The sequence below is a fragment of the Sphaerodactylus townsendi genome, linkage group LG03, assembly GCF_021028975.2.
Source record: "Sphaerodactylus townsendi isolate TG3544 linkage group LG03, MPM_Stown_v2.3, whole genome shotgun sequence".
Lineage (NCBI taxonomy): Eukaryota > Metazoa > Chordata > Lepidosauria > Squamata > Sphaerodactylidae > Sphaerodactylus > Sphaerodactylus townsendi.
The window spans coordinates 119,322,701-119,348,259 of record NC_059427.1 but is presented as its reverse complement, the minus strand read 5'-3'; the positions used below and the strand labels follow the sequence as shown (position 1 = coordinate 119,348,259).

At 42.2% G+C, this 25,559-nt stretch overlaps 1 protein-coding gene across 5 annotated transcripts in view; it reads right to left on the bottom strand.

Moving 5' to 3' along the window:
• Window positions 1-25,559, bottom strand: part of PRPSAP1 (phosphoribosyl pyrophosphate synthetase associated protein 1) — a 42,177-nt gene that overhangs the window by 13,128 nt on the left and 3,490 nt on the right. For all 5 annotated transcript variants that reach the window (XR_007243806.1, XM_048488270.1, XM_048488271.1 and 2 more), the window contains 3 exons: window positions 9,713-9,765; window positions 6,819-6,885; window positions 3,389-3,561 (listed from right to left, as the gene is read on the bottom strand). Coding sequence is in view for 4 of the 5 variants with exons in the window: in XM_048488270.1 (XP_048344227.1) it covers window positions 3,389-3,561; window positions 6,819-6,885; window positions 9,713-9,765 (293 nt within the window). In the remaining variant the exon portion in view is untranslated. The remainder of the gene's footprint in view (window positions 1-3,388; window positions 3,562-6,818; window positions 6,886-9,712; window positions 9,766-25,559) is intronic.

Below are 25,559 nucleotides of genomic sequence, written 5' to 3'. Positions count from 1 at the left end.
ATGGGTTAGGAGAAACACAGCAAATGGCCCAGTGAGTTTCATAGTCAAGGGGGAGTAATTCTGGCCTTTCACAGTCCACCCACCTTAGTGGAAAAAGAGAGTGAATGGAGGGGGGAGGGGCAATATGCCCCTTCCCTCCCTTGCAGGTCACCCCTTCTTCCCCTTGCATGCCACCCCCCTCCCTCCACTGAGTGGGCTATGTCCAGATGCTGGGGCCCCTCCCCCTCTCCCTTACATGCCACCCCTCCCTCCCTTTGCTAGGGTGGGTGGGCCATGTCCAGATGCTGGGCCCCCTCCTTCCCCTCCCTTGCATGCCACCCCCCCACTCCCTCCTCTTCCCTCCTTCACTCTAGGAGGCCCCATCAAGATGTCCTGTGCCTCCAGGAGAACGAACCATTGGATACTCACTGTGAAGGGTCCTTCTCCGGGGGGATAGGAGGACATCTTGGCTCTCCCTGATATAACATGTCCAAGACTGATACTCTAGCTGCTTAACCACATGGGTTTTATTTCATTTGTTGTATTTTACCAGCTTTATAGTCAAAACTATTGCAATTCACAGCAATTTTTAAAGGCAATGCAAATATCAGTTGACATAGTGTTTTATAAATGTACTTAGGGAAGATGTTCTCAGTGCATGGCGGCTGCTTTTTCGCCTTCTGGCCTTCCAAATTATACCTGGACAGGCATTTGATTCAGCTCTGTAACATGGTATTTATGCTACACTTGTTTTCTCATAATGTGAAGAAAGTATGACAAGATTGCTATAGGCATAAGAGAGGTAATGGCCAATTTGCTGGATGTGTGTGTGCCAATTTTAAAGCAGGTAAATCTGACAAGTTAGATTAAGTAGTCTAAAAACATGTATTTCAACTGTTACATGCTTTGTTCTATAGTGTTTTTTTAATTACACCAGAGTAAAATGCATTTGATTTCTGAATAGGTTCACTTAACAATACTTGGAAAAAAGTCATTATTTGATCACTCAATATTTGATGACTTGCCAGTGGATATGTAAACCAACCGTGAGCCCCATCCAAACCTGGAGGTGGTGGGCCACGGCACCAATGCAGCACCGCCCTGCCACCCCCAAAAGGGCTTTTTGGCAGTGTGGAGAGCAGGGGAAAGCCCTAGATCTCCCTACCGCTGAAAAGCCCCACAGGGCTGAATGGATGTATGTCATAGAAAGTGTAGAGTATGTCTGAGGGGGAGTGCGCCACACAACTGGCCCTAAACCCCAGGAGGGAACCTCCCCCCCATTGGTGCCTGAGCAGGACGCCAGCACACAGCCCCACCACAGCCTGAACTTTCAGATGTTGTTGTTGTGGGGCTGTGGAACACATGGCCGCTGGCGCGTCTGCCCCCTCCGCCGGGATAAGTGCCCCAGGGAGGGAAAACGCACCAGGGCAAGGCCGTGCCATTCCCTGGAGCTCTTTCAGGCCACCCCTTTGGATGGGGCTGCCCACTGAAAAGAATTATGTTTGAGACCAGAAAGGTTCTATTTGGTGTTTTTGATCTTTGGAAGCTCAAAGCTTCATCAGCAGTAAAAAAGAAATCAATATATACGTGTGAGTGAGCTCATAAATAAAGTCTAGAGAGGATGTTTTAGAAAACATAATAGCAACAGAAAACATAATCCCTTCTACTGAACTACCTACGGTCTGGCTCTCTGGCATAGTTTTACTGAACTACTAACTCCCAATACCAACTTGCAGCAATAGCACTTCAGCCGAGACATGCAACTTGTCTTTGCTACAGATACTTCCCATTACTGTAAAATGTAATTTACTTTCACCAAAGTGGAAAAATAAAGCCATATGAGTCATTTATTAGATTTTTATGGGGAAAAGTGGGATTTAGATATTTAAATGAGTAGTACATTAAGGTTATACAGTATGAGTTAAACACAACACAATTGACAACATGCAATTTTTACAAGCAATGATATGACTTTAAGCACTACTGATTGCAAAGGTCTGAAAGAACTGTACGGCTGGGAAATCGCTGCCCCAGAGCTTTGAATGGTTCTGTCATGATGGATTTGGACATTTCTTAATGGCTGTTAACAGCTATAGCTGGTTGTTAGGATTATCTCAGGACTGCTTTATGCAATGACACTTCCCAGACAAGCAGGGTTTGTAGAGTGTATGTGTGGCGGGGAGGAGGGGGGCAGGGGGACCTGAAGAAAATTTAGGAAGCAGACACAGGGAAGTCTTCAAAGGCTAGAGCGCCCTGAAGTGCACACTTTGTCACATGCCATTAACCTAGAGCAGCAAGGCTCTTTCTTTCACTTTTAGATTTCCATTCAAGTATACTTGGGGACAAACAACGATGTGCTGAATTTACAGTTGGAATATCTCAGTGCACTTTTCATTCATGTTTACACAGAATGCTGCAATTATCTTTAATACAGTTCTAGATTATTTGGTATTTGCCAGAAAGCCGGCAATTGCAATTTACTAGTTTGGGGCTGTAGTCCACAACAGCTTATCCTGAGATTTTATAAAGTCTTTAAGATGCTACTAGACTCCTATTTTAGCTAGCAAATAGATATTCCTACTTTTTTGCATCATGCCATCACTATGATGGTGGTGGTGGTGGTGGTGGTGGTGGTGGTGGTGGTGGTGGTTGTTAATTGTATTTATAAACCGCCCTCCCCCGAAGGGCTCAGGGCGGTGAACAAAACATAGAAATAGAGCACACAATAAATGATGTGTAAAATTTTAAGTTTGGGGCAGAAACCACTGAAAGGATCCTGAGGACTGTCCCAAATATTCAGCTGTTCCTTGTACATTCTACAAGTATAAAATTTATACTTGCCATTAAATTTATACTTGGCAGAAGATGCTTATCTTTTGCCATTTGCTTCCTTCAGGGGCAGCTCTGTCCTGGTCCTGTGCCCTCTCCCCGCTCTCCTCACCTGTAAGTACCTGAGGTGTGGTAGAAATCAGTGTGACAGAAGGCTTCAACCTACTAGTACCCTCCTTCCTATCACTCAAGCAAAATTCTGCTCCATTGAAACGTATCTGCACTTCCCTTCCTGTCACTGGTTTGAGTCACTACCAGAGTACTTAGAAGCATGTGTTAAGAAGCTATACACTCCCCTCTCCCCTGCCTGCTACCTATTTAGCCTGATTAAGTGATTTGTTATATGTGTGGTTGAACAAGTAGGTACTTAGGTAAAGAACTCTAATCTACCCATGCGTTTCCATAAAAGGGGAAATATTTAATCTCTGGCAGTAACAAGAAGATTTTATTGTCTGGTTCCCAAGGGCCCCACTGGGGTGTTAATCAAGGCATCCTGCATTTCCCCATCATAACAAGCTCAGCCATTACTGTTCACAAATAAGGAAATTAACATCTTGTCGCCTCTGATGAGCCCACTCACCTGCTCTGGCCAACATGGACGCAAGGAGTTTACAGACTATTGAGCCTCTCTTCCTCATTTTGCTTTGCTTGCTGTAGGGGAAGTAGGGAATGACCCCGATGATATTTTTGGCACAGGATGTCTTCAGTGCATATGCCATGATCAGGAGTTCCATCACGGCAGTGTTCACATCTCTGAAACAGGTGAAATCAGCATTGTAAATCCATAGCCACAGCTTCTTACATCTTCCAAAATTAAAAAATTCAGACAAAATGCTGCAGCCAGAAGTTTTTGGAAAATCTTTGGTTAGAGATCCAAATAGCAAGCCTCTCTCAGCCTAATCTAGTGGCTTTCTAACTGTGTTGACACCATTTCTCTGGGACGCCAGAGAAACTTGCCAGTGGGACGCCAGAGAAACTTGCCAGTGGGACGCCAAAGAAACTTGCTCGATTAGTCGCAGTAGAGATTCCTTCCAGAAAAACAGCTTGCATGCCATTCCCAGTCTTCCTGAATGTGTAGGCAAAGGAGAGTATTGGGAATATTTTAGACTGACTTTCAGTTTGTGCTGGCTTATCAAACCCAGCTAGGACTCTCCTCAAACTGTGAATACCTCCCAGAAAATGCTCAAGATCTTCTGAAAGTGGACACATAATAACTCACTGGGAGTGAAAGCAATAAGGAAAGCGGTCCCTGAGGGATAAAAAGTTTGACAATCACTGGCCTAAACAATGTAGCATAGATGTTGAAGAAACTCACTTTCTTGCAATACCCTCAATCTCATCAGAAACTGTGGAGAAGGCGAATTCTAACACGGAGAGGAGTGCCCAGCCTTTCACAAGAAAACCCATACAGCTGGAGTACATGCATTCTTCAAAAAATTGGGACACAATGTGGGCCTTCAGCCAGCCTACATTACTGATGACAATAACTTTTTTTGTATTGGGCAAACCAGCTGTTATCATGTGGTGTTTATCATGTCTGATCATTTGTCCATACTTGCGGCTGCTATAAGGAGCTTGATACCTAGAAACTCTGCAGATAACAATCTCTTGAATACAATCAGCAATGAAGCCGTGACTCTTCTTCCATACTACCAGACTGGGGCTCCTGATATTCCCCAACTACCATGGATGACTACCATGGATGACACCTGATATTCCCCAACTACCATGGATGACACCTCTTCTTCCATACTACCAGACTGGGGCTCCTGATATTCCCCAACTACCATGGATATTCCCCAACTACCATGGATGACACCAAAGGAATGTCAAGTCAGTCTTATTTCAGTCCAATGGTCTCATTTTTTTCCACTGTAACTTCTCTTTTTAAAAACCACCTCCCCCTTTTTTTTGCTTCAGTCTGCTATGTTCTCCAAATCGGTTTGTTCATCATCGACATCCAGCACAATGGAATTGATATATGCTTCATACACAAGAAAGCTTTGTTCTCAAACCAAGGAAACAGCCAGGAATTACATAAAGCCAACCCCCTTCACCCAAGCAATTAAGACAGAAAGTTAACAATGTATAATTTTCCCTTTCCTTAGAAGGGCTGAGGCTAAGGTAGGACAACAATGATTATTTCCCAGTATTGTGCACTACACAGATGCAGTTCGTAGGTTAACCATTTTTGTTTTACAAAAGGTTCTACGCATTTATAAGTATAAAAAATTATGAACCAAAGATCTCATCAACAGGTCAATGAGTCCAGAGTTTGACCAGCTTGAAACTTGTATAGGTCTTGGGCCAGGAAAAATGAGAGCTGGAGGTTACAGAGTGACTTTCTCCTGCTCTTGTGTCCTGTGTGTGTTTTTTTTTTTTTGGGGGGGGGGGTTGTTTTGCATTGTCCACCTAATTTATAGAGACTTCTAGTGGGGTTTTCAAGGCAAGAGACAGTAAGAGATGGTTAGCTATTGCCTACTTTTGTGTCATGATCCTGGTATCCCTCGGAGGCCTCTCACCCAAATACCACCCAAGGTCAACCCTGCTTCGTTTCTGATATCTGACAAGATCAGCCTACTCTGAGCTTTCCAGATCAAGGCTATATCCTAGATACTGATAATATTTTAACTATTTATTCATCTATATCCCACTTTTCTTCCCAATGGGGACCTGAAGTGTCTCACATTGTTCTCTCCTCCATTTTATCCTCAAAACAACTTTGTGAAATTGGTTAAGTTGGGGGAAAGGCACCCAGATTCGACCCTGGGTCTCCCTGATCCTTGTCCAATATTCTAACAACTGCACTACTCCAGCTCTCAATTTGTTTTTCCTTGAACACCAGCAGAGAGATGTGGGCAGACAGGCAAGCAAGGATAAGCAATTTTGTGGGCTAGCAGCTGCTGGAGATCTGATTGCTAGGTTGCATTACATGTCCTCCAAAGCAGGTCCTCCAAAGCAGATGTCAACATTTCAGCTTTGTTGCAGTTTAGAGCAGTTAATGTACACCCCCGCGCAGCATCCAAGCACCACCTTTCCTCTACCCCTGGTCGCCTGAACAATAGGCAAAGTTCGTTGCACAGGAAGTGCAACTGATATACTCTCACATGGGAGAAGGATGAAACTGGCAACGTGATATCAATTTCTGAGCTAGAGCACAAAACCAAGGAAACAAAAGGCCCTTCTCCAGATACTATTGTAACCAACCAGCACTACAAGAGGATCAGAAGGAGATGTCTTTTAGTATCAACAGCTGAAACCATTAAAGGAACAACATAAAAAGCAAAAAATAAGTACTGTGGGAGAGGCAGAAGAGGGAGAGGCAGAAGAGGAACAACCAAGGCTTATGGAGTGCTTCAGGGGGGATGGGGCAGGATATAAAGCCAATAATTACATTACATTAAACAATCTAGAAAATCACACTGTATTTCATTTACTGTCACTTTTAGTGCCACAGTAAGCCATCTGATTAGGAGTCCCCACAGTTGGTGAAATAGATTATCAGGAATTATCAACCAAGAAGCAGTGGCGTAGGAGGTTAAGAGCTCGTGTATCTAATCTGGAGGAACCGGGTTTGATTCCCTGCTCTGCCGCTTGAGCTGTGGAGACTTATCTGGGGAATTCAGATTAGCCTGTGCACTCCCACACACGCCAGCTGGGTGACCTTGGGCTAGTCACAGCTTCTCGGAGCTCTCTCAGCCCCACCCACCTCACAGGGTGTTAGTTGTGAGGGGGGAAGGGCAAAGAGATTGTCAGCCCCTTTGAGTCTCCTACAGGAGAGAAAGGGGGGATATAAATCCAAACTCTTCTTCTTCTTCTCTTCAATTAATGCTACATGCTCCTTGAATAATGGATGACAAATTCATAGCAGGACCGTCAGGAGAACGCTCGCAGTAGTAAATGGAAGGGAAGCACTGCAGAAAAAAATCCACGCAACTGGGGATTCCACACACCAAGAGCCTGGGTTCTTAATTAATAACAAATCGAATTCAATTCACAAAAAAACTTACCTTGGGATGGTCTGAATGATGAAAACATCCTGGCCTCGAACAGATTCTTTTATTTCAACCCTTGTTTCTGAAGAGAGGGAAAGAGAGAGATTGAAACTTAAAGACATTTAAACTTAAAGACATGCAATGCTTTCCAGGTTGGCGCATCAGCACATGCATGTCCAAATAATAACCCTAGTAGTGCTGGGTGAGTAGAGGTTATAGGCACCTCCTAAGTGGATGTCTGAGACAACAGACCTAAAGAGTCTGCCCAATGTATGTTTTTTTTTTCCTACTGTACATTCAGCACCAGTAGAGATCTATGAGAAATTTGCTGTTTAACATTCCCATTGGTCAGAAAAGGCAGCTCAGAGAAAGGAGCAGTTTACCTATCACAACTGCAACCTGATGGTAGATGCACATGGCTCCCATGCAGCTCCAGTCACTGGCAGTTGGTGCTTCCCCAAAAAGAGGTGTGAAAGCCCAGAAAACTAGGTATGTTTAAAAGGGACCCCCCCTCCCCATTTTTTTAATCCAGTGGAAAAACAGGAAAAAAATCTTCTTCTGAAGTATTGTGAGTGAAATGCCTTTTAAGAGTAGCAGTGGCATAGTGGTTGCGAGCAGGTGCATTCTAATCTGGAGGTGCCAGGTTTGATTCCCAGCTCTGCCACTTGAGCTGTGGAGGCTTATCGGGGGAATTCAGATTAGCCTGTGCACTCCCACGCATGCCAGCTGGGTGACCTTGGGCTAGTCACAGTTCTTTGGTGCTCTCTCAGCCCCACCCACCTCACAAGATGTTTGTTGTGAGGGGGGAAGGGAAAGGAGATTGTAAGCTCCTTTGAGTCTCCTTACAGGAGAGAAAGGGGGGATATGAATCCAAACTCTTCTTCTTCTTCTAAAGCCAGGATTCCAGAACATTATTTTTGCTTTCCTTTACTACATAAGAATGCTGTTCCATACCTTGGGCAAACATCTAGAAGTATGAAATAATTACTACATAGTGTACATTTGCACAACACAGAAAAGCTTCTTCGGTTCTTCAGATTTCTCTGTTCCATGCAGCATATGAAAAAATTATATTCAAACACATACCCCAAATCAAGAAACAAATTAGCATGTGAAAGAGGACACAAGAATGTTCCAATTCATGATTCTGATTAAGGCCATAGAAAGGAAAGGGTAGAACTGAAGGAACGTGGCAGAGTGCTCAGAGAGACCTCGAACTACTGTGGAAACTCACTGGATAACCTTGGACCAGTCATACACACTCAACATAATCAACCTCACAGGGTTGTTATGAGCACAAAATGCAAGTGGGAGAAAATGACGTAATAAACTTTTATAACAGGATATTAATAAGAAATGACAGACTGATCCCTCACGTCTTAAACGACACAATATGAGGCTTATGTGGCTACAGTTACTGGGACAGTCAGTGAGGACTGACCTTCAAGTTTAACTCAATATCTAGACTTACTGATAAATCTCTTAATACTTGTGACCAGTTAAGACTGGAAGGAAACGCTGTGATTTGAAGGCAGCCGAAAACATTGTTTATTATGGTTTGTAAACTATCTTGACTGTTGGCTGCGTAAAGAAGCAGCGCCTAGCAGCTGCTGAAGACAAAATGCAAGAGTGGATGAACCCTGGCTTGATCCAGCAGGAGAATTCCAATTGTGATCACACATTAGCAAGAAAAAAAATGGCAACATTAAAACAAGACAGAGCAAAAGTTGTGAGCTGTTAAGATGTTCTGCCTCATCACAGCTGGAAATATTAAATGACTTGACAGTTCAGAATTGTAAGAAGAGTTTGGGTTTATACCCACTCCCTTTCTCTCCTGTAAAAAGACTCGGGCTTCTTTGCCTTCCTCTCCTCACAACAGACACCTTGTCAGGTAGGTGGGGCTGAGAGAGTTTCAAAAAAATGTGACTAGTCCAAGGTCACCCAGCAGGAATGTAAGAGAGCGGAAACAAATCTGGCTCACCAGAGAAGACTCCGCTGCTCATGTGGAGGAGTGGGGAATCAAACCCAGTTCTCCAGATCAGAATCCACCTGCTTTTAACCACTACACTTCACTGACTCTCATAAGAGATGACACTGCCTCTTCGAGTAGCAAAGTGTTGGGTTGATGCTTTACCAAATAAACCAGTCACTAGTTATTTGAATCTATAGATAAACCTCTTAATGTCCTAGGGACTGTATCCCAGCCTAGAGCTCAGGGAATCCAGCACCCCATCAAGCCTGCTGTCAGCACAAATTGGCCATGCTGGTAGGGGCTGATGGGAATTGTAGTTCCTGAACATCTGGAGAGCCGCAGGTTCCCTACCCCTGTCCTAGACTGAAGTAGTTTGAAACTGTTTACAGAGCATATTCTGAAATGTGTCTGAAGATAGGTCCTGACTCTGAATTTCAGTTTGGTTTGGGCTAGGGTTGTCATTTCCAATAGGCAATAGCTTCCTGGAAATCCACACATTTTCATTACACAATCCACAAAGCAAACTTTGGTTTGTAAAATTCAAGTTAAAAAAAATAGGTAGCTCTAACTTGACGAACAGCAGCTGAAGCTTTGCTACAAGCCAACAGATTGTACAAAGACAGAAGTGGCATAAGATGTCTATATCACCACAGTGATTCATGCCCAGACTGAATGTGCTTATCTGAGGTTCACTCAACATAAATCTAAGCAACTTTGTTCCTGTCCTTGTACCTACTGTATCACTTTCCAGGTGACCCTGAGAGAACTCTTTCTTGGTTTTCTAACTCCTGCCCTAATTTTTAATTTTCCATTGCGACAATCGTCCAGTTTTAGAAACAGATACTTTTCCTCAAGGGATATATAGCTGTTACCTGCTCATGGGTTAACACTACTGTGGTCAATGGGCTTCATTTTCATGACTGTAATCCTGACTCACCTCCATTGGTTTCTTGATACACCACAGATTTTCCCAGCTCAGCACCAAGACGCCTTAGGAAAAGAGAGAGAGATTTAGATTCTTAAGCAATGGTTATATAGAATGGCTTACATGAAAACTCTGGATATGAACAGTAGCAACAAATCTCAGTACTAAAAGACAACTTTGAGGACAAATGGAGGTCAGCCATGATGCCATATGGTATATATGGCATTGTTCTCTGTGATACTTACTGGCCTTATCAAACTCTACAGCTCTATGAGGTACAAATTACTTTAGATAAGAAAAATGCTTATAATGAAATTGAGTGTTCCCCAACAAAACACCACATTATTCCACATTTTATGAGGTAATCATGTTTTCTGTAGCTGTACCGAAGTGTGCTGGGGAGGTCCCACCCTAAGAATGTAAGAACAATACTAAGTCTGAAAGTACCTGCTCTGACTTTAGAAAACTACTGATTTCCTAATTAGAATTCAAAGAAGAACTAAAGCAGCATTCTCAAAACAATTTAGTGACAATTAATTTCTCCAAGTACCAAACGAGTATTTTCAACCTGGATAATCTGATATCTTTTCCTGGAGTTCCTTGGTTATCAAACCTAATTGGGTTTGTTCCAGACTACACTTCTGATGTCAGCATTATAACAAATAAGAATGAGATATTAATTAGAAGTCAACACTAAGCAAACATGTATGCATTATTTATATAGACTGACAGCCTTTAACCTCGTGCACATTTTTCACACTACACTGAAGAATTTCCTTCACATCCAAAAAATGCTATAATCAGAGATTTGGTACAAACATAAATATCATGTTCCAAGAATAAAATTCCTGCAGTAATCAAAAAGCTACTTCATTTATTTGATTTTGACATTCACATTACATCAAGAAGCAGTTATTTTAGCTTTCTGTTTTCACAGCCTTTTTTGGATGTTGACCTAAAATTTCCAGAGATACACCACCTTTCTGCATTTCAACAAATCCTTTTGTTTAAACTTCAGCTGACTTGGAACAACACAGAACAATGAATGAACAATCCAGTAGCTTCCCAACTTTTCCACTTACAACATTTCAGTAGAAGTAACTCATTTTGCTTAGCACCCACCTATCCAAAGTGGTAGATATGATTAACACACCAAGCACACTTCAAATTATATTTGCTGGTTACCAGCTTATTTCCACGTCCAGTTCAAAGTGCTGATTCTGACCACCCTATTTGGCTTGGGACCAGGACACTTAAAGTGCCTCCTCCTCCCATATTGTTCAGCCAGTCACTGGATCAATACAGGCTCTCCTCCATGTCTTCTTTCTGAGCAAACTGAGGAGGGCTGATCCCTTTCTCCATCTCTGGAACATCCTCACACTGGAAGCACACATGTCTCCATCTCTGGTTTTCTTTCAGTGGCAGCTGAATTCAGTTGAACGTCTCAATTTCTCTTTGCATTTGCTTATTCTGTGGTGGCAGTTTGCTGCTGACAGGGTCCTTTTTACTGCTAGTGTTTTACTGTAGGACTTTATTGTAAGCCACGTCCAACAAATTGTGGAGGGGCAGGGATGTAAATATATATCTATATATATAAAAAGCTAACAGTGTTTTTGTTAGTGGTAGTATAACTCAGTAACTGCTGGGCCAATTCCTCTGAAAATTCCCACCCACTATAGTCAGCCAGGTGAGAGTGTTTTTAGATGTTCACATACCTGAAATTTCACACCTGGCCCAGGTAAAATGCCTTTTTCCTGGCGCTCCATGGTGAAGGACATGCAGCTGCCTGTGTGTAACTGTCACCCTTAGAATGTTCGTGCTGCTTAGAATGTTCGCTCAGATGGCCAGATATGAGCAATGAAAACAGTACATAGGCAGTAACTCGAGTGGAAGCGAAACACATACACACACGGGAGAGAGAAGGGAGGGAGAGGGAGGGGTGGCATGCAAGGGAAAAGAGGGACGGAGGGGGAGGCATGCAAGGAAAGAGAAGTGAGAGAGGGGAGAGAGTGAGGGGTGGCATGCAAGGGAGGGGTGGCATGCAAGGGAGGGGAGGCAGGGGGCCCAGCATTTTGATATGACCCACCCACCCTAGTGGAGGGAAAGGGAAGGAGGGGGAGGGGTGGCATGCAAGGGAAGAGAAGTAAGGGAGGGAAGAGAGTGAGGGGCGACATGCAAGGGATGGGAGGGAGGGGCCAGGCACCCTAAATTCCCTGAACACTGCAGTTACAGTTAAGAAAACCTGGCACGCATTACTCAGGAGTAAGCTCGGTACAGCAACCATGACATACTTTGAATGGTTGCGTCGCGCCCCTCAGAGGGTTTCCTCAGAAGTGACACCCATTGCCACCAACCAAACTTACTCCCAGGTAAAGGATCATGACCAGCCAGCCTAGATCTGTGGGAGGGGTGCCTTTCCATTCCCCCTCCCCAAGGAATGCGGGCACACACATCAATGACATCACACAGTATCAGGCTGCGTGTTTGGATGAGCACGTACTGCTGGCCTCTGCAATTGATTTGCTGCTACTGATCCTTTTCCATTTCACCACAATAAGCTACTGCAACGCGTGGCCGGACCCCACCAGTTTTAAATAAATATTAGTGGGGCATAAACAAGGGTTTAAGTATCATAAACTTAAATGAAAAGTACGAATGCCTAACTCCACTTGGGGCAAGAGAAGCTAGAAACATTTTCATAACCGACTGCTGAACTATTAGCCTTACTCCAACTAGTACAGCTTGTGTAAAATGGTTTTTAGTCCTCCTGACTGTAATCTGCAATAATCTAGGCAAGAATGCAAGAAATCTGACCCAACAATTATGCATTTGGTTCATACTCACAAATTCCTTCCATGGGACCTTCTCTTTGCTACACCAGCTGGACTATTCAAATATATATACTTTGTGAATTCTTAAAATATCAGTAATATATTTAATTCTCAACATGGGCAAATCTGTAGATATTCAAATTTAGATACTAGAGCCATGAACAGACAATACAGATATTCTACAAACCAGAGAAAAGTCCCAGGTTTGCAGAAAAATCTAAAAGTTAAAAGTAAAACACACTGTGGGGAGGGGACTCTCAAAAATAATTGCTTGGGAAACCCCATAAGAGTCAACAATGTATCTACAAAGCTCTCAGCTTTCACAGAAGAGATCTGCCTCTATGGTACCAAACTGGAGGGCATAATCAGTCTGATCATACACCTATTTACTCAGAATTGTTCCAGTGAAGATAATGGGGCTTATTCCTAAATAATTATGCATAGGATTGCTGCCCTGAATATACGAAATTACTGTTCAATCATGCTCACTATCAGGCACTATCAGTTGGCTGTTTTGACCATCAAGAGTTTAGGCGTGTTACTGAATGCTTCCTTGACAGTGGTGGCTCAGGTTACCCACATGGCCCACCTGGCATTTTACCACCTGCACCAGTGAGACAATTGGCACCCTACGTATCTCAGGCCAACCTAGCCAGAGTGATCGAGGCAATGGTCACCTTTAGACTGGATTACTGCAACCTGTTTTATGCAGGGCTATCCTTAAGACTGCTCCAGAAACTCCAGCTGGAGTAAAATGGCGAGCTCAGACATAGGCTCAGACATTTGCTCCATGAGGAAGAGGAGGACAGGGCTTACAATCGCCAACAAAAAAATATGTGGTTTCTGTGGCATGGACTATTGACAAATTCCCCACCTGGCAATCTGAAGCAATGCTTTAGAAAATACCCTTGCTAGGAATCACATCCTACATGTGAGCTCCCAAAGGCACCTGGTGGGCCACTGCGAGTAGCAGAGAGCTGGACTAGATGGACTTTGGTCTGATCCAGCTGGCTTGTTCTTATGTTCTTATGAATGCTCAAGGTGCTCTTCATCACAAGCACAAATATTCTGAAGGAATAGATGGTGGAGACATTCTAGTTAATGGAAAGCAGAATACAATCACCACCTTTTGTATTCTGGAAATACACCACCACCTGAACGGGGAATGTTTGGTCTAGTTTCATTCCATGATCTGGCTTCAGCCTCAGAGTCCTGTTCATACTCTGCTTGATGTGGAGCTACTCAGCAAAAAAAGAGAAAGAATATAACTCTGTTTCTGATTAGATTACAAGAGAAGCCAATTCCCCTTCAAGTAAAGTATTCTTTGTTATTAAGAGGCAGTCCTTTCCATCCGAATGTGAACCCAGATCAGGACCAGGATTCAAAATCTCAGTTTACCATGGACTTCTCACATAGATCTGTGCAAATCACTCTTAACGATTTTCCATTCTCAAAATGCATTCAATGGCAGCATATGTTTCAGAAAACAGCTGTGAAACACTTTGACTGTTCCAATGGATCAATTTTGGTATTAGCTTCTTAAGTAAATTGTAAAGGCAACAGCCATATTAACAATACACTAAAATTAGCCAATAACCTAAGAGGACTGGCAAATACAGGGAACTTGTCTTCTTTAAATCTAGTAAAATGAATTAAAACACACATTGCAGCTCTTTGACAGTAGTTTTTTCCCCACTGGCACAATTTGAAAGCTCTTCAGTCCCTTTGATGAAAATTCTGAATAGTTAGGGCATTTTTCTGCAGACACTCAGATAACATTTAAAAAAATGTAACATATCAAACACTAGCAGTAAAACCCATTGTACTAAGAAGTACAACAGGCTCTAGAAAACTGTTGGTGGGTTCAAAGGCACCCACTGAGGGGGACAACCCCTCTTGCCTTTCCTTCCTGCTTGGCTCCGCAATTTACCACAAAAAAACAAAAACCTAGACAAAGTATTCAATAAAAAAGGTTACTTACTGATTCCAATTCCCCCCCCCCCCCAACTTTGCAAACAGGCTCTTCTTTCTCAGATTCCCCCCTCCCCACACACACACAGGCTTCCCTAACTTTGAAAACGGGCTCTCTTTTCTCAGATTTCCTCCCCCTCCCCCACCCAGACAGCTTCCCCTAACTTAGCAAATGGGCTCTTCTGGCTCAGCTTCAGCTTGACAAGAGTTTGTCCCACGTTCCAAGGCAGGAAGTTCTTTAAACCACTGGGACCTACTCCTAGTAGGAAGATGCAGACCATGGGGGGAGGAAGCATGGCTTCCTACAGCAAGGGTTGCTGGGAAATATAGTCCTCACCCCTCCAGGTGGGCCCTCCTGGATGGTTGAGGACCATACATCCCCACAGCCCCTGCTTTTCTAGTTTGAGGTTGGGAACACACTGCTCAATTATATAGAAAGATAACTTGCTCAAAACCACAGGGGATGTTGATCGTTATTAAGAAGAAGATGAAGAACAGTTTGGATTTATACCCCACCTGTCTCTCCTGTAAGAAGACTCAAGGTGGCTTACAATCTCCTTTCCCTTCCTCTCCCCATAACAGACACCTTGTGAAGTAGGTGGGCTGACAGAGTCCTGAGAGAACTGGGACTAGTCCAAGGTCACCCAGCAGGAATGCAGGAGTGCAGAAACATCTTTCATCAGATAAGCCTCTGCTCCAGATTAGAATCCACCTCCTCTTAACCACTACATCACCCTCGCTCTCCTAAACGCACAGGTTGTTGGTCTCCCAAGACTAACTCAATATATCAATGAATTAATAGCAATACTAGTAGTTAAAGTTACCAGCTCTAGGCTAGGAAATACCTGTAGATATTGGAGGGGGAGCCTGAGGAGGTTGGGACTGGGGGAGGGGAAGGTCCTTGGTAGGGTATAACACCATACAGTTCACTTTCCAAAGCAGTCATTTTCTCCAGATGAACTGATCTCTATCACCTAGGGATTGGTTGTAATAGCAGGAAATCTCCAGCCATTACTTGGAGGTTAGCAACTCTACTGGTAGTACTGCAAATCTATTTTTCCAATGTTTAAACAGTGTGCTCAAAAACTGTATATGATGCTCTGCAGCAGTATGATCCTATTGAAACTGGCATCAAAAAATTTTTCTGATAAGACAAAATAAGTACTGTACCAGAGGTTTAGTGCAGGAAGCCTTCTGATAGGCATTAACCTAAGAACACACCCGCAACCTCTTTTCGAACTATTCTCGATTTCATTTCTACCCCTGCTGCTCTGTTAGGCCGATAAATCATTCCAGTGCCTATTCACAATGTTAAAAGTTTTGAAATCATAACTAATCATTGAAGTCAGTTATTTAAACAATTTTCAAAAAGCATTCTATCTCAGGGCTCAACAAATCCCAGACACCAGTTTATCAAGGCACATTTAAATTTCATTGTGGTGCCCAGTATTTTCAGCAAAGATTTTATTACAGCATCTCTCAGCAATTCTCAGGGGAACTACAAAACTTATCTGTAATTCTGCACTGAAATGGTGTGCTTTATGACAAAATAAATGTGCACGAAGTTACAATTGCTAACTTGTATGTTAACTTAAACTTGATACCATTCAGTGGTGGTGGATGAATTCATTTCTTAACCATTTGATTTTTATACTAACACTGATATTCAATAAAATAGAACTTTAAAAATGGAATTACGAGAAATTGGGATGTTAGGTTAAGGTTAGATGTTACATTTTTTGCTGTGATGAAAACAACCAGGGCTACACCATATTTCTTTATGTACTGCAACATTTTTGTTGTTGCTTTAATAAAATTACAAGAAACTATAAAGAAGTTAGGAATACAGTCCAATCCAAAGGTGGGGTGACTCCGCATATGGAAGTGGTGTGGGGCCTCACTAGTGTGTTTGTCCATCCTGCTGCTGTCAATGGCACTTTTGCCGAAAGGAAGGGCAAACTGAGAGACAGTTGGGCCATGTACAACTTGGCAGCGCCCAGCCCAGAAATACCTGTCCCTTATAGAGCTGTGCCAGGCCAAACCTGGCTGCCAGCACAGCTGGGGGCGGGCCAAGGGTTTTCCTGGGGATGGAGCACTTCTGGCGTAGTGCTCAAATGGTGGCATAATTCCAATTGTAGCCTCCCCATGCTGCCTGGAAAGTCCTCTGGAGGCTGTAGGAGTGATGGTGCAGGAGTGATGGTGCCCCAGCCATTGTAGCCTCTGAACTGGGTTGATAGGTTTTGTGCTAACAATAATACAAAAATATGGTCACTAAAATATAAAATTCTAGGAGCTGAAAAACGAGTTTGGTTTCTAATTTTTAGGCTGCCTCTCAGAGTCCAGTTCTCCAAACCCCGTCAAGGATGCATAAAATATCTCAAATGCAATTGTAAATTGCTCTAACAGGCACTGTTTTTTTAAAAAGACACTGTTTTGACATAAAACAAGCAATTTAGTAAGGAACTTATGGATACAGTTCAGAATAAATTCACAATCACTCCTTGTATTGTTTTGCACCATAGGTTCTTATTCCCCTTTTCTATTAAAAGCACCTATAATGCAATTTTAAAAATAAATAATTATTAATGTAGTGACTTAATTAATGTTAAAGTGTTTTAATACACATAGGAGCAACTCCAGATCACCAAGTACTTTAAAATAGATATGGGCATTTCACTGCCCATTTTGGAGTAAAGTATCTATTTTATATTTTTGTACTCATTAGCAGTGTTTGTTGCATTTGGAATTATATGCCAATTTTTCTTAGGATAAAAATGCTTTGTAATTCTTTAGTTATTTTTCATGGAGATCCTGAAACAGCAAAAAAAATGTCAGTAAAGAGTGTTTGAAATATGAGCTTTCTAGAAATGTAAGGTCATGTTTTCATATCTCTTAAAGCAGTCACTGGAGAAATATATTTTTAAAAAACCTTCAAATCCCTTTACCCGCAGCTGCACACAAAATAAGTTACACAGACATTTCCCTGCTTTTTAACTATGAAAAAATACAGAGAGGGTAAACAGAATAGGTGCCTACAAAGTAATTGGGAGAACTGTTGACACTATAACATTGAATACAGAATTATTTTTTAAAACCCTGCTGTAATCTCTCAGAAAACCTGGATCACAAGATGGAGGGGGTATGTTCCTCTGAGCAAAAGGAGAAGTAAAATGTAGTATGAACAGATGTACACATTTTGAGATGTTATACTAACAATAGGCTATGGAACTTCAGTGTAACATGAAGATCTATCTTCAGTTATATAACTATAGCTGACAGAATTCTGCTGCAAGTTGGATCAGCTCCACGCACTTTAGACACTGTGTGGTCCCACAGTAAAACAGTGTGTACTTTCCCTCTGAACCAAATGCTTATTAGGGCATCTCAACAAAGAGTGCTTTAGAAAGCCGATATCACATCAATTTCAGCTTCAAACATATTTCAGGACATTTGAGCCATACGGAGTCAATCCAGGGCTGAATTCCAGTAAAATAAGATTGTTGCTAAGAAAACAAATTGAAGAGTGGAGTTCATTTCAAATGATTACAATCCTAAATTCATACGAGGACCATGCCCCCTTACCCAACCAAGATAGCACAATGATCCCAAAATGCAGGAGTACCTACCTATTTTTTCTGCTGAGAACAATTTTATATGCACTTACCAGCAAGTGTTTTCAGATAGGAACTGGCTGAATATAACTGTGTCCTTAATAATCAGATAGCTTATTAACTGACTCTGTGATCTGATGTATGATAACCATTTCAATGCAATATTCACGCTCTAATTAGCAAGCAGCAAGTAAAATCCTCCGGTATGTATCACGACCATATAAAACTGCCCCAGACCATCAGATCGTTGGTCCATTTAGCACAGACTTGTCTGTGCTGATTTCACAGAACTTCACTAGGATTTCAAGCAAAGAAACAAACACCTTAAAAGACCAACAAAAGTTTGTTCCAGTATTAGCTTCCATAAACTAGAGCCCACTCCTGTGTCGGCATGCAAGATTATAGCTCAGTGGTTCTCAACCTGTGGGTTAGGACCCCTTTGGGGGTCGAACGACCCTTTCACAGGGGCCGCCTAAGTCTCTCTGCATCAGTGTTCTCCATCTGTAAAATGGATAAATGTTAGAATTGGGGGGTCACCACAACATGAGGAACTGTATTAAAGGGTCGTGGCATTAGGGAGGTTGAGAACCACTGCTATAGTCAGACTGAGGATTGGGGGGGGGGGGGGACTTAAGGCCCTGCCAGTCATTTATTGGTATCACAGACAACCCAGAACAGTGTAAGTGTAAGATGGACGCCAACTTTAATTCAAGGGCTTTAATATCAAGGAGGTTTGCACGACACATGCTTTCCCCCTCCCAACTCAAGCATGCACAGCAGCAAACCAGGCCTTTCGTGAAGGCTCAGCCACTCAAATCTGGATAACAGTGCAGCCCTGAGAAGGCACATCTGTCTCTGACCTTGCAAAGAACTTGTAAACGCCCACACCCTGATTCTAGCCAGATCACCTGAACCCTTCTCTCCCTAATGTTAATTTAGTCTTAAACCTTCTGACCAACTATTAGAGAACCATCAACCTCCCATAGTTTCTTTGTTTCAACATTCCAGGCTCATCTAGACTTGGATTGCCCCTGGATTTAATTTCGTCAATACAGCCCAAACCTTATCAAGAGTTGGGTGCCCCCAGATCTTAATCCAAGCAAGTCTTTTTCAACAGTATTGTCTGTCCCTGGGAATGAAACTTTGTTTCAGGAAAACTGCCTCTCCATCGCAGCCAGCGGGTCAACTTTTCCTATAAATAGACCTACCAAATAAGGGCAATTCACCCTTGGATCTCATGCCCAACGTCATTTTGCTGTGAGTATAATCACTGGTGCTGGCTCCCATTCATGCAGAGCTCTTCTAGAGCAGTATACATTGCCTTTCTCTCAATACCCTCTTCTCTTGACCACCTCTCTCTGCATCCTAGGCTTCTGGAAATCTGCATGATGTGTTTACAGCTTGTGTATTTTTAAACCCTTCACACAATTTTAAACCTTCTCCTTTATTCTAGTTTTTGCTTTTTTTCGTTTTTTTGGTGTTGATTTCTAAGGGGATCTGAACTCTGTATACATAGGTGCAGATCTCTTTACCTGGCCTTTTGCAACGGAGGTCTTTTCCCAGCTAACTCCTCACTCGAAAAGGGAACAGAGCAGACTAATTCAGGTAACACTCCTACATGTGATAAGTGGATGCTGCTCTCTTTACAGACCATTCACGCACAGGGATATAAAAAGGCTCCAGAATGAAATTGCTGAGATTCATTAAGAGGCTTCCCAGTACCTTTCGCACATATCCATGCCTGAAGAATTTAACTTACTTTGGGCATTAACTATCTTAGCATATCCTGAGGTTCCCCACTAGTTATAGTACTAACTAGCTTAGCCAGTTTTAACTAGCTTAGCATAATGAGCAAACAGTCTATTGTTCTTGATTAGAAGTTACATAATTACAATTCGCCCTGTATATTCAGTATTTTGTGGCTCCATGGCCCTGCCAGTATTTCTTTTAATACCCCTTAAATAAAACTTGCACCCAGTAAGGATCCACTCATTGTATCTGACGAAGGGGCTGTGGTTTACAAAAGTCTATGGGGCAATGAAATTATATTAGTCTGTAAACCACCATAAGACTGCTGTTTGATAATAATAATGGCAATCTACTTCTTCTCACTTGCTTTGAAGCCCTTTGTGGGAACTGTCACAATTAGATTGCAATGTGATGGCACATACCTAGATAAGACCGCTACTTATTTTTGCTGCAACAGGCTAACATGACTGTCCTCTGGAACTAAAAAACGTTTTTCAAAACACCTGCTACCTGAAATTCTTTAATTGGAGACACATAATTGCCTGTCCAGCCTTCCAACTCCTGAAAAAGGTTTTATTCCTTATGCAGAGGATGCTGTAGTTCATACACCTGCTCGCCACTTCAGACTGCATAAGGAACCAGAGAAATGCAGCTAGGAGGAAATATCTTTACACATTCCAAGATCAGAACATATGTACATGTGAAGAATATACTAGGGAACCCAGCAGTCAATGTTGTTGCATTTTCTAGTTTTAGAATCTGTGATTGGTTGCTCAATACTAGAACCTCAAATCTGCTGAGTTGCTGTCTTGATCTGTTATTATTATGTGACCTGACCATTTACAACATGATCATGAATGTTATATCAAACGTATTTCTGCAGGCTATGCCTCAGGTCTTCTAAACTGTCACCAGCTTTTTAATAAAAAAATTACAATATACCCACTCCTAAAGAGAAGGTATCTTGAAAGGCTGTTCTGAGAAAGACCTATTCTTGCAGAGTTTACTACTTTAAAAAGTTTGGATGGTCTAAGGTAAGAGAGGACTAACCATTTTGCATGGTAACTTTATTTGCATTTTGGGAAACACCTCAAAACAAGTATTCACCAAATAAATACAAAGGACAGAGGACAACATTAGAAACCATCTTTTCTAAGCCAACACTGAGCAGGACAGATTTACACAAAAACACAGTTTATACGGTTTGTCAGCAATACGTGACATCAAAACTAGACCAAGAAAGGGCCTTTGTGAAGTGGCTTCTCAGTAGATTCTAGTCTTTGCCATTCCAAAGGTATAAATTAAGATTGCTTAATTGACCTCAGAAGCCAAACACAGTTCTTTGAGACAATGCCTATGTGGAGCGATAAGCAAACCATCTTCCGCATTACTGATTCTCAGCTGAAAAAAAAACTGAAACAAGAGCTGATAATATTAAGCCACTAAAATAGATATGAGGCTCCTAAACAATATTTGGAAAATAGTCAAACTAAAAGCAAGCAGGGCTTACATGTGTAGGTATTGATGCATATAAGCCATACTTCTTGCTAAAGGTTACAGGAAAGAGAGAACTGCTCCAACAAGCTACCACAGCTGACATGGTAGTCCATGCATAAAACTGCTCTAACATTCACTTCTTGCTTATGTGTGCACACATGGAAACTGCCATCTCCAACTCAGAGAGATAACCTGGTACAACATTCTACTCTGCCTGTCATCCTCACAGCCATCAACAGGTTCTTGAACCAGGTACATCTAATAGTGTTTTAACTTTATGAACTTTCTCAAAAGCTCACAAATCTTTTTGAGGAGAATGTACGGCCCTGGATACAACTACCCTTATAAGCCTGCTCCACAGATGGGGGTGGCTGAATTCCTCAGTAAAGTGAATTCTGTGATGTCACCACGAGTGGGAAGTCTTCAGTCGTACATCTTCAGTAGGCTGGAAAAACAAGGTCAGTATTAGGATAGGATGAAGGAACCCTCCAGTCATGGAAGGAATCCCCAGTGAATAAACTGGACTGATTTTGAACTTTTGTAAATTGTCTGAGGCTTGCCCATAGAAGCTTTTAACAACCCAAAATCCTAACCTACTATTTAAATATCAGGTTAACAATGCAGTGTCTGAAAATTAATGTTTCTGCCTTTCTTAAGAGTATGTTAAGAAAGGCATCCCCTGTATTTTTTAATTCCATCTCCGGAACTCACATCTGTTGAGTAGCTGCCCTGATGAGCTGGAATGTTGAATCTGTAATTCTTTTTGAAGTTAAGGTTGGAGTGTCTGTTTTGGAATGGTTTTAATTGAAATTTTAAATATTATTGTGTTTTATTGATCTGCACACCGCCCAGAGCCCTTAGGGGATGGGGCAGTATATCAAAATTAGCAAATAAATAAATTAAATACGTTAACAACTTTACTTGAACTTAACATCTAATTTTGATGTGAAATTAATGTAAGAAAGAAGATTGTTGAGCCTTAAAGCATTTTCAAACAATTTTTAACAATGCATGAGGAAGGACTTTTGACTGCATGAGTTATGCTTATTTAGCAATGTTTGTCTTCCTCTTGTTCAAGCATTTTAGCCTTTCTAAATGCTTTCCCTTTATTTACCTGGCACAGAAGATAAAGGGACAGATCTGGGATTTCTGAATTTGTTTTAATTTGTATTATTTTGACTACCATTGTAGCACTGCTACCTACTTTAGTTGACAGATCAACTATTTCACATTGAAGTTCTTTAACATAGGGAAAGCCATCTGGCCCTGAGGATGTGTCATTTTATAATTTGGCAAGTTCTAAGCGTCTTCTGTTATTTGAAACAATTCTTCAGATTCAAGCCTCAAAAGTACTTTATTCAACAACCTTTTGAATCTAAAAATGTTTCAGAAGAAGGATTTTCATCCCCACTAATCTGGATAGTCCAGATTAATCCAATCTAGTCAGATCTTGAAAGCTAATCAGGGTTGGCCCTGGTTAGCATTTGGATGGGAGACCACCAAGGAATACCAAGGCCCCTTCAATGAGGCAGGCCGTGACGAACCACCTCTGAATGTCTCTTGCTTTGAAAACCCTACCAGCTTGCCACAAGTAAGCTGTTACTTGATAGAAACTTTCTTTTCAATGTTCCTATCAGCTAGCAGTCCTGCTTTCTGCTGCTGCTGGTTCATTGAGGGATGCAAAACTCTCTCACGTGCCACAGGCTGACTGTGCTTATAGCCTCATCTGGTATTCTAAAAGCAAGGGGCTCTCAACTGCCTGGAGAGGTAGGAGAAAATGGTTCTTGTGAGGCACTGTGATCCATTAATTCTTGATATAGCCATCTAGCTGTGAAGGAGTAATCTGATGAAATGAATGACTAAGGGCAGAGCTACATGCCCCCGCCCCCCCAATCATTAAATAAGATCACATAATAAACGTTGAGATGTCAGGATAGTACAAATTTATCAGTAGCTGTCACTGTTTGTCACAGGAAAGCACACACATCATGAAACACAAGTATTATGGAGGAGAGGGCCTGACAGGTGTTATGCAGTTTTCCGTAGACTGACTATAACAGTGATGGCGAACCTATGGCACGGGTGCCAGAGGTGGCACTCGGAGCCCTCTCTGTGGGCACGCATGCACAGAGTTCATCATGGGGGGGGGGTGGAAAATCACACCCCCCACACACACGCACACATCTAGGCTGGCCTGGGCCACTGAGCATGACGTGCGTGCACCGCGGTGAGCAGGGAGGACTCGGCTGGCGGGTCTGGTGCTTGTGCGCCAGGTGGCTGCTGCCTGGGGGGGGGGGCGCAGAGGAGGCAGAGATGCTAGAGGGGCACAGAGCAGTGCGCGTGGGACTTGCTGGATGCTAGAGCAGGCTGGACCCTGCTCGAACGGGTGTGGCAGAGGAAGAAGGAGCCAACTGGTTTTTTTCTAAACTAAAACCTCAGCATTCAGGTTAAACTGTGGGGTTGGCACTTTGCAATAAATAAGTGGGGTTTGGGTTGCAATTTGGGCACTCAGTCTCAAAAAGGTTTGCCATCACTGGACTATAACGTATCATTCTACCAAAACACTAACAGCCTTTCAAATAAATACCAAACAGATGGTCGCCTGACCCTCTTACTCTCAGTCATGAAAATTCAAAAGGAAATAAAACTTATATATTACTGAAGGAAGCAGCTTGTGATACCAAGACAGTATGTCTCTTTTATTACGAAATGCATTACTGGGGAGAAAGGGAATACCGTATATACTCGTGTATAAGTCGACCCGCATATAAGTCGAGGCACCTAATTTTACCACAAAAAACTGGGAAAACTTATTGACTCGCATATATGCAGCATCAATTGAGGCATCAGTAGGTTAAATGTTTTTGAATATTTATTTCGAAGAAAAACAGTAAACTGGCTCTGTAAGTGGAAAAGAGGGTCAACAAGAACAATATGGTATCAACAATAACTTTAAAAGTACAAAAACCTTAGCTCAACCAACAACCAAGCTAAAACACAAGAGTTAAAATCCTTCAAAACTGGATTCCTCATCATCATCTGTATGTCCAAGGGTAACCCAACTTAGATTTTAAGAGGGATATTATCAGAAATGAAAAATCTACTATTAGCTTCCATTGTAAACAATGGGGATGGGGCATCCCCTTGGGGGGTCAATACCACCCTTGGATCCCCTGACCCAAACTTCACCAAACCTGGCTGGTATTTAGTAAAGAGACTCTCCTGATGAGACCAGCCAGGTTTGGTGAAGTTTTGTTCAGAGGGTCCAAAGTTATGGACCCTCAATGGGTAGCCCCATCTACTAATAGCTCCCATTGAAAACAATGGGGAATGGGGCACCTCCTTTGGGGGTCCATAACTTTGGACCCCCTGAACCAAACTTTACCAAACTTGGCTGGTATCATTAGGAGAGTCTTCTGAGGGTACCCTGAAATTTTGGTGTTGATAGCATAAAAACTGCGCCCCCTGCTGGCCGGCAAAGTAAAAACACACAAAAAAATTTAATGACCCGCATATAAGTCAAGGGGAGCTTTTTCAGCATTAAAAATGTGTGAAAAATTCGACTTATACATGAGTATATACGGTAAGCGTATTTCACATTTTTATAAAACAGTTCCTCATAGTTTATGCCTCCAAACTTCATTAAGAATACCAAAACAAGTACTGGTCCACTTTGCCATTTTAAAAATGCGAAGAGAATAACGGTACCCTTGTTTTATTTGTATACCACCCTTTGCTAGAACTTGCTGTTCTTCCCCTAGAAAGGACAGTTACAGATAACATTTCTGTTAGTGTTTGAAAACATTGATGATGATTGCATCAATCCGAGAATATGTGCCTAACTTTTCCCAACTCTAAACCCATTAGCAGTATAGATATGGTGGCAAACCATGACAACGTTTGTACGTCCAGAATTCATCTAATTTTGTGTCCCTGATTGCCCCCAAACTACTGTGATATAGATATTCGGAGTCAAACTAGACATTACCCAAGAGTCAAGGGCAACCATCTACAGACATCTATTGTGTTTTAATATCAGCAATTGAAGGAGGCTACAATTTCATCAAAAGAATGAGAGAAATCATTAACCTTTTCCTGGTGGTATTACCCCCCCCCCCCCATTCAGAGTCCCACATTCCAACCACCACAAAAAGCTGCTTTCGCATCCATGAGAAGTGAAGACAATAATTAGAACAGCAA